The sequence below is a fragment of the Aquila chrysaetos genome, chromosome 25 (genome assembly GCF_900496995.4).
Source record: "Aquila chrysaetos chrysaetos chromosome 25, bAquChr1.4, whole genome shotgun sequence".
NCBI classification, from domain to species: Eukaryota; Metazoa; Chordata; class Aves; order Accipitriformes; family Accipitridae; genus Aquila; species Aquila chrysaetos.
In genome coordinates, this window is record NC_044028.1 from 934,294 (window position 1) to 942,500 (window position 8,207).

At 70.9% G+C, this 8,207-nt stretch overlaps 3 protein-coding genes across 22 annotated transcripts in view; 2 read left to right on the plus strand and 1 right to left on the minus strand.

Moving 5' to 3' along the window:
• Positions 1-1,153: 1,153 nt before the first annotated feature.
• LOC115335540 (collagen alpha-1(I) chain-like) lies at positions 1,154-4,156 on the plus strand. Of its 2 annotated transcripts, none has more exons than XM_030001336.2 (3): positions 1,154-1,241; positions 2,166-2,285; positions 2,453-4,156. In XM_030001336.2, exons 1-3 carry the CDS (start codon positions 1,193-1,195, stop codon positions 4,144-4,146), a joined length of 1,863 nt encoding a protein of 620 aa, XP_029857196.1. In that variant the 5' UTR covers positions 1,154-1,192; the 3' UTR covers positions 4,147-4,156. The 2 variants fall into 2 exon arrangements, with proteins under 2 accessions (XP_029857196.1, XP_029857197.1); XM_030001337.2 differs by having other exon boundaries at positions 2,669-4,156.
• LOC115335541 (interphotoreceptor matrix proteoglycan 2-like) overlaps positions 4,156-8,207 on the plus strand; it is a 4,423-nt gene continuing 371 nt past the window's right edge. The window contains exons 1-9 of the mRNA XM_030001338.2: positions 4,156-4,340; positions 4,494-4,606; positions 4,693-4,751; positions 4,908-5,065; positions 5,228-5,390; positions 5,473-5,664; positions 6,684-6,908; positions 7,613-7,766; positions 7,985-8,207. The exon at positions 7,985-8,207 is cut by the window's right edge and continues 371 nt beyond it. Coding sequence (XP_029857198.1) covers positions 4,532-4,606; positions 4,693-4,751; positions 4,908-5,065; positions 5,228-5,390; positions 5,473-5,664; positions 6,684-6,908; positions 7,613-7,766; positions 7,985-8,059 — 1,101 coding nt within the window. The 5' untranslated portion in view covers positions 4,156-4,340; positions 4,494-4,531 and the 3' untranslated portion in view covers positions 8,060-8,207. The remainder of the gene's footprint in view (positions 4,341-4,493; positions 4,607-4,692; positions 4,752-4,907; positions 5,066-5,227; positions 5,391-5,472; positions 5,665-6,683; positions 6,909-7,612; positions 7,767-7,984) is intronic.
• The window catches only part of TNRC6A (trinucleotide repeat containing adaptor 6A), a 105,487-nt gene continuing 105,369 nt past the window's right edge, over positions 8,090-8,207 (minus strand). For all 19 annotated transcript variants that reach the window (XM_030001326.2, XM_030001325.2, XM_030001329.2 and 16 more), the window contains one exon: positions 8,090-8,207. This exon is cut by the window's right edge and continues 2,666 nt beyond it. The gene's annotated coding sequence lies outside the window, so the exon portion shown is untranslated.

The following is an 8,207-nucleotide window of genomic DNA, read 5'->3' on the forward strand; positions in this document are numbered from 1 at the left end:
CTCCCGAGACAGAAACAAGTTATTTCTGGACACTACACAGTTTTTCCTCTGAGCCAAGAAATGCTTTCATATGTCAAAGAGGCGCTGCTAGGCCGTGAGCCAAGAAAGTGTCGCTCGATAACATACCTTCCTCTGGCAATCAGGGTGGCGGAGGATGGAAAATAGTCGCGAGTCTGTCGGCGCTGGACCCGGTGCCTGAGCGTGGTGTGGGTGTTCTCAGGGCTTCCTCTAGAGCTGCGTTTCGCTTTTAAAACCGTGTGGTGCCAAATCCTCGGCCAGCTGGGTGACCCTCTGCCTTCGGTGCCCGAGTTTCGCTTTCGTTGTGCGTGAGGCCCACGCCTTTGGAAGCTCCTTAATCGCTCCCTCGCCCCAAACGTGTTCTGAAACGTTTCCTGAACGGGCTGCACGGGGGAATTGGGGAGACACGGTCGTTTCGGCCACCATGTCCGCGGTGGTTTCCCCTCCCTTCCTCGGTGCGGACGGGAGATGCCTGCTCGGAGGCCATCCCTGTGCGACCCAGGCGTGCCCGGGCGGCCGCTGGTTTCTCTTGGCGGTGTGGCCCTGAGCGATTTGGCGAGGGAGCCGCGGCCAGCTGCAGCCAGAGGTTGCTCCTCCAGCAGCCTTTGCCCTGAGCCGGGGCAGAGCCGGGCACGGCTGGAGGTGGCCCTGGGGCCAGCCTGCACCTCGGAACCCCCGGCCGTGCCTAACGGCGGCTTCTCTGGGACAAACCCGTTTTGGGGGGGGGGCGGGTCAGAAGGCGTGTGCCCCCCACGGAGCAGCGCCCGTGCTGTCCCTGGGCACCGGCACGGCCGTGCAGCCCGCGGCCGGGTGGGGTGTCCTGACCCCGCGGAGCCGCCCCGAAGCGCGGTGAGGACGAGGGCGGGGGCCTGGCCGTGCCCCCCCCCACACCCCGCCGGGGGTCCCTCAACCCGAGCTCAGCCGCCCCCCCCCCGCCCTGCTGCCGAGCTCCCTGTTGGGCGAGCCCTGCCCCGCCCGCCGCCCCCCCCGGGGCAGCCGCTCCCCGGGGTCCCGCACTCGCTGCCGGGGGGCGGGCGGCCGCCCCGGGGTGGAGCGGCGGGGGTGGGGGGGGGCGGGACCGGGCCGGGGGCTGCGGCTCCCCGGCGCCTCCGCCCCGCCGCAGCGGGGACGGGCGGGGGCTTCCTGCCGCCGCCTCGGCAGAGCCGGCAGCGCCATGGAGCGGCTCCGGTTCCCGCGGCTCCCGCGGCTCCTGGCCGCCGCAGGTGAGCGCCGGGGCCGCCGCTGCCTCCCCCCGGGCGGGGCCGGGGGGCGGGAGCAGGGCCGGGGTTGGGGGGGGGGTCCCGCAGCCGGGGCCCCGGGAGCCGCCGCCGGTCCCTCGGCGGGGGATGCCGCGCTCGGGGCGGCCGCGGGGGTCTGCGGCGGCGGCGGGGCCGGCACCGGCACCGGGCTCGGGCGGGTCCGGGCTGCCCGGTGGCGCTGGGGCGGCGGGGAGGGGGGGGTGGGCTGCTCGGGTGTCATCCGGACCCCCCCGGGGGGGGGGTGGAGGGGGGGGGGGTCTCAGCCGCGGGGTCCCGGGGGCACACGGCCGGTCCGGCGGTCCGTGTGCGGTGCCGCCAGCCCGGGCTGCTCCCCCGCCTCGAAGGCAGCGGGTGCTGCGCCCGGGGGCGGAGGAGCGGGAGCCCCGGCGAGGCGAGAGGGGGGCCCGACGGGCTGGTGGTGACCCCGGCCCACCGAGGCGGGTGACCGCCCATCCCGATCCCCTGTGAGCCGTCCGCTTGCCCCGGAGAGCGGCCGCGGCCGCAGCGGGGACCCGGAGCCCTGGCCGGGGCGAGGGCTGGCCTGGCGCTGGCCTGGCACCGGCGCGGTGCTCTGCCCGGCGGGCCGGCGGTGCCAGCGTTGGCACGTGGTGACTCTGCCGGACGGTGGTTTGGTTCGGGGCAAAACGGGCGTTTCCAGCACGCGGCAGAGCGTGGCCGGGTGGGGCAGGATTCGGTTTGGTCCGCGGAGACGAAGGCGGGTGGTTTCCAGCTGGGTTTGGGTCGTTCCCGAGGGTCTCCTTTGGCAGTGCCGCCCTCGGTTAACAGAGGGGCACGGGGGGCACGATGCCCGGTGCAGATGCCCAAAGCTGGTGCGTGATGCCTGATGCCCGACACCTGCGCACGCTGCTCTCTCCCCTCTCCCCGCAGTGATTGTGGAGTGCTGTGCACGGCTCTGCCCTGGTCTCGGCAGCGGGACGGGCTCTACGCTGAGCACCGCCATCCCCTGCACCCGCCTGGGGACCGCGACGCGGGAGCGCTGCCGGACAGGTACCGCCGGGGCTGGGTCCCGCTCGTGGCCCTCGGTCTGCGGCACCGCGTGCCGGCCACGTGCGTCGGTGCCACGCTGGGGCCTGGGGCGCTGAGCTGGCGGCTGTGGGGTGCCGGCTGTGGGTCAGCCCTGCTCAACATCCCCTCGCTTCTGCCTCTGCCTGTAGATCCGGAGCGAGGAGCTGGCATGGGGCGGGCGCCGATGCCAGAGGCCGTGGGGCAGCTGCAGACAGAGGCTGGGCTGCTGCCCTTCCCTGGGACCCCTGCCGGGACTGCCGAGCCCCCCAGCTCCCAGGGGAGCACCCGGACAGGCGGGGAGGGGACAGGGCCCGCGGCGTGGGATGGAACAGCCACCGAGCGCCCGGGGCTCCCACTCTTTGCAGGCACCACTGAGCGGCCATCCCCTGCCCCAGCACCTGCGGAGCCAGACACAGCTCCTACCGCCGGATCTCCCCCCGGGACTGACCCTGTAGGAAATGTGATGGTGGAAGGTGCCACGACCCCGCACGGGAGCCCCTCGCATTCGCCATCCTCCGTGACGGTGCCCGGCTCTGCCGGGGGGCGGTGGGGGTCCCCCAGCACCCTGCCAGGACAGAGCCCCACGGGGACAGGGCTTGCACAGAGACAGGGGGGCTCACAGGGCCCTTCGTCCCTGGAGCTGTGGGCTGGGGAGGGCACAGGTGCCACCGTCCCGCTGGGTGACGGCAGCCCAGGGACTCATCCGAGCATTGCGCCAGCCACGGGTAGCCCTGCGCTGGGGATGACGGGGATGTCCCCCTTTGTCGGGGGGCTGCAGAGGCTGCTGAGCCCCGCGGGGACACCGCAGGGGACATGGCAGGGGCTGCCAGGGCCGGCAGGAGGACGGGCCTCTGACTCCCGCCCGTGGCATGGGACGGACATCGCCTGGCAGGGTGCCCGCTCTGCCCCTCGCACCTCTCTGCCATCCCTGGGGGCTGGTGGCCGCGGGGGCCCCCTGGCCAGCACAGCCCAGCCAGCCGTGGGGACAGGCCCAACCTCGCTGCCTGCCACAGGCAAGGGGTCGGGTCTGCCTGTCCCCACCGCCACCGCCAGCACCCCAGGGGTGACATCCCCGAGCCTGGGGGGAGCCCTGGACCCAACCACGGGGGTGTTGGGGCCACCCGACACAGAGGGTACCCCTGAGCACAGCCACGTCTCCCTGGTCCAGACCTGGCGCCCACCAGCCATGCCAGGGCAGCCCCCCACCTCGGTGGCCCCCAGCAGCACCGTTGCGGCACAGAGCAGGGTGCTGTACACCAGCACAGGGTCCCCCCGCATCCCCCCGTCCCCGCAGCCCTCCCCAACTGGCAGTTCTGCAGTGCCCCTGTCACCGACCCCACAGCCCTCCCCAGGGACCAGCCGGGGTGTCCTGGGGCTCAGCCCTGCTTTGGGCACCCCCCCGGCAGGGCCATCCCTGGGGCACTGGATGCCCCACCCCAGCTCGGGGGGGGATCCTGCTAAGACCCCCCAAATCATGGGGGGGACCACGGTGGGGGTAGGCGATGCCATGCCCTGGGCAGCGACTGCTTCGCTGAGCTGGCAGCTGGGCATCTCTGCCCCCCCCCTCAGCCCCTGGGCCCCCCCAGCAGCCGGCTGCATCCCAGTCTGCATCTCCCCTGGGGCTGACCACCGCTGTCGGCATCACCGCCACCGCTGCCACTGCTGTCACCACCACCACCGCCACCACAGCTGCCACCGCCAGCCCAGCACGGCTCAGGGACGTGGGGACAGTCACGACGGAGCCCGGTGCTGCGGTGTTGCAGGGGAATGCAGCAGGGCTGACGTGGGGGCCCCCAACTCATCTGCCCACCGTGGTGCCAGGGCCCCCACAGCAGCCCACTGATCCCCCTGGGACCCTGAGCCATCGTGGGGGCCCCGGGTCCCCCCCAGCTGCTGGGGACACAGACCTGGTCCAGCCGTCGAGCAGCTCCAGAGGGTGGCCAGATGCTGACACCCCCCGAGCGACTCTGGCCGCAGCCACGGCAGGCAGGGCCCCCCACGTGTTCGTCGTGGAGGATCAGCCACCCCTCCTGAGAGGTGCGTCTGGGGGGTTTGGGACCCTCTGCCTGGGCATGGCGGGAGGAGAAGAGCTCCAAGGAGCCATCAGCTTGGGGGAGTCAGTGGCGGTGGACCCCCCGGGGCAGGCAGCACGGGTCCCTGTCGTGCTGATCCCCGTCTCTCCTCCCACAGCATCCCTCCTCCGCATCCCCTGCGAGCTGGTGCTGGACATGGGGTTTGTTCCCGCCCTGCAGGACCCCGGGTCCCGCGAGCGCCAGGGCCTGCTGCACAGCTTCAACCGGACGGTGAGCACGGGATGGGGCCGTCCGGGGGGGGGGGAGGCTGCGGCCGGGGGCCATCCTGCATCGCGCTCAGCTTCCTCCCTGCACAGGTCGCGCCCCTCTTCATGTCGGTGCCCGGGTTCCTGCGGCTGGAGGTGACGGGGATCAGGTAGGTGCTTGCGCAGCCCCGCAGCGTGCGATGCTCCCTGGCACGGGGGGTGCAGGGACCGTCACACGCTGCGGGGCCACAGCGGTGCCGGGGTGCGGTGCTGGACCGGGGCGTCCGAGCCGCCACCCCTGGACTCGTCGTGGGGTGTCCCCTCAGGGAGGGCAGCGTGGTGCTGGAGTACGACGCGCTGTTCGCGGCGGAGCGGGTGCAGGCGCCGGGGCTGGGCGAGCTCCTCGACGCCGCCCTGGGCTCCGGCGGCAACCGGCCGGGGCTGGCGGTGGGCACTGCTCCCGTCCTGCGCAACGTGGCTCTGGGTGAGCGCGGGGCGTGCGTGGGGCCGCGCGATCGCCGCACCCTCCCGCGGTCCCCGGGGCCCAGTGCCCGGCCGGGGCTGGTCACAGGGCGGGCATGTGCCCGGCCCCGGCTCTCTGCTTGGTGGGGAGGGGGTGGCACAGCCGAACCCCCGTCTACTGCAGAGCGGCCGCTGGACCCCTGCGCTGTGCTCTTCGCCTGCCGGGCCGGCTTCGCCTGTGTGGCCGGGGCGGACGGGAACGCCACCTGCACCTCCCTCTGCCACCGCGACTACTGCAAGAACCACGGCATCTGCACCCACCCTCGGGACCGCGAGCCCCTCTGCCAGTGAGTGCCCCTGGGACCAGCTCTGGGGTGACGGGTGCTGTCCCCCCGCCCCGGTGGCTGATCCCCCCCCGCCTCGGCACAGGTGCCCCGTCGGCAGCGATTTCTGGTTCATGGGGCTGCGCTGCGACTACCGGGTGACGCAGCAGAGCCTGCTGGGGATGGCCGCGGGGGTCCTGCTCAGCATCGTCCTCCTGGGCGCCGTCGTCGCCGCCGTCGCCATCCGCCGGTTCAAGGCGCTGCTGATGGAGGCCAGGGCCGACCAGACCCGCAGCAGGTGGGGTGCGCGGGGCCAGTGGTGGTGTTGGGGGGGCCGGGACCGGGCTCCAGGGTGGCCCTAGATGGAGGGGTGCTCCTGCCGCGAGGCTGATGCCCCTGCCCCTCCCCGGGGGTGCTGGCGGGGGGCGATGGGCAGCAGCTCTGGCCCCGCACGTGGGTGCCCGGGGGCAGCGCAGCCCATCCGGGGTCAGGGAGAGCCAGGGCTCGGCGGGGCGGCCGGCTTGGGCTCGGGCTGAGCTCTGCCAAGAAAAACACTCTGCGGCGGCTGATAGCGGCGGGCGGGAGGTGCCGGGGCGGCGGGGGGAGCACGTGCAGGGCCCGGGAGCGGCCGGTCCCAGCACCCCGCAGAGCCACGGCGGTTCCCCCCGGCTGGGTGGGGGCGTCGGTGTGCACGCGTGGCCACGGGCGAGCAGCGCGCAGGCGGGAGAGGCGTGCTGGGGGCTGCAGGGCTGGATGGGGCCGCGGTCGCACCGAAGGGCTGCGGGCTGTGCCGCTGCGCGCGCGCCGTGGTGGAGACACGCGTGAGATGTGCCGATGAGCCCCCAAATCCACGGTCCCAGGGACCCCCCACCCAGTGCCTCCCGTGGGGAAGCACAGGGCCCATCCACCCGGCCGGGCGCTGGTCGCCTGGGCTGAGCTCAGCCCGGTGGGGCTGCGGGCGGGGAGCGGGGATCCGGCACAGCCCGGCCAAAGCAGCTCGTCTGGGAGTGCCGGGGGGGGGGGCCGCGCTGTCCTGGCCCCGCCGCCCTCCCGGACAGGGTTTTGTAACGCGCCGTGGGGGATTGTTCCCGAGGAAACCACCGCAACAGCCGCGGGGCTGCGGCCAGATGTTGTTCGGTGTCATGGGCTCTGCCCCCACCCAGGGCGCGGGGCTGGGCCCTGCCCCGGTGCTGTGAAATTTGGGTGGAAAGCTGCGATCTGCGCTTGCAAGTGCAGTCACTGGGGTCGCGTGTGGATGTGCACGTGCCCCCCCGGGGTGCCGGGCGCTGCCGCAGCCCCCCTGCCTTGTCCCCGCAGCTACCGGCGGTTCTGCCGGCTGGACGACGTCTCGGCCCAGTACTGGTCCCGCTCCTGGCTGCCCTCGGCCAGCTCGCTGGACAACCCGGCCTTCAGCAACTCGGAGGAGCTGCTCCACTTGCAGATCTTGGACAACGGCTGCTGCAGCTGCCGGGAGGACTCGGGCATCACCGGCAGCGCCAAGCAGCGCCCGGTGCCGCCCGCCCGCCCGCCGTGCCGGCCCAGGTAGAGAGGGTGGTTTGTCGAGCCCGTGTCGCAAGGTCTTGTCTCTTGCTCAGTGGGCAGGGGTGAAGCAGAGAAGGGGGGAGGTTTTAGGGGCACAGCAGCTTGCCCTGGCAGCATTGCTTTGCAGCCACTGCCCAGCCACGTGCTGGCCTCCCTGTGCTTATCAACAGCACCGGGCAGCTTCGACACTGCAGCATCCTTTGGTGTCCAAGGAGAAGTAAGTGGTTTCTTTCCCTCCCACCCCATGTAAGGAGCTTTGTGCGATGGGGACTGGTTTAATGGTAGAAGGGTTCACATCTGCAGGAAAGACCATGGCTGTGTGTGCGTATGAGAAAGTCTTATAATCAGCTTCCAGGGGCGTAAATGGAAAAAGGTCCCTGGAGGTTTCCAGTTTCATGAGCAAAGGGCGCTACAGCCGGGGACACCCCCACCGTCGGGCCCTGGGGCTGGGCGAGCCGAGAGAGCACGGCCACAGCTCGGGAACAACGCCCTTCGCTGCTGTGCTTGAGCTCAGCGCTGCTGCGGGGACCTGGGCGCGTGTTTGCAGACAGATGCAGTCAGTGTAGTGAGCCCATCATCCGCTGGAGCAAAGTACCTGCGAGCAGGGTCCTGCTCCTGAGGCCCCCAGGCTGCTTTATCAGCAACAGCTTGACTCTCCCTCCCTCCTTCCCCTTCTTTTAATTACTGATGACTTTTCTTCCCAGCTTCCATTACGACTGGGACACAAGTTCTAGCAGCATGAACGACCCCATGGTGGACTCGGGAAAAGCCAGCGATATCTCAGTGTCAAGCTGGCCCATGGAGCCCATCCCGTGGACGCCCTTTCCCCTCCTCCATCAGCTTTCCAGGCAGCGACCGGTGAGCACAGCGTGCCACAGAAGTGGCTGTGGCTTGTATGTATGTGCCTGCTCCATCCCCAGCACCGGTGTGCAGGCAGGGTGCAGGTGCCCAAGGCTGCACCCTTTCTCACTCCGTCCCGGGGAGGGTGACACCGGCATCGGAGGGAGCCTCCGAGGGAAGTGCTGGGAGCCATCAGCTCCGCTCGGGAGTACAAGATGAAATCGCTCTATCCACAGCACAAAGCCCGACGGCCTCATTCGTACTGCGAGGGGATGGAGCTGGTCAACCTTGAGAGGAGCTGGACAGCCTGAAGACCACAGACCAAAATACAGGCAACAAGGTTCAGCTTTTAAAACCAACCACATTTTATTTCCACGTAACAAGCTCAGTGAAGGAATTTCAAACACTTTGACAATACAATCAACGCAGGTGTGATGTCAGTTCCACTCGAGGCAGAGT

Bases quoted from the DNA above. Each gene is read 5' to 3' on its own strand.
- LOC115335540 (XM_030001336.2), top strand. From the start codon at position 1,193: ATGGAGCGGCTCCGGTTCCCGCGGCTCCCGCGGCTCCTGGCCGCCGCA. The intron at 1,242-2,165 runs GTGAGCGCCGGG...CTCTCCCCGCAG, and splicing joins GCGGCTCCTGGCCGCCGCAG to TGATTGTGGAGTGCTGTGCA. The intron at 2,286-2,452 runs GTACCGCCGGGG...CTCTGCCTGTAG, and splicing joins GCGGGAGCGCTGCCGGACAG to ATCCGGAGCGAGGAGCTGGC.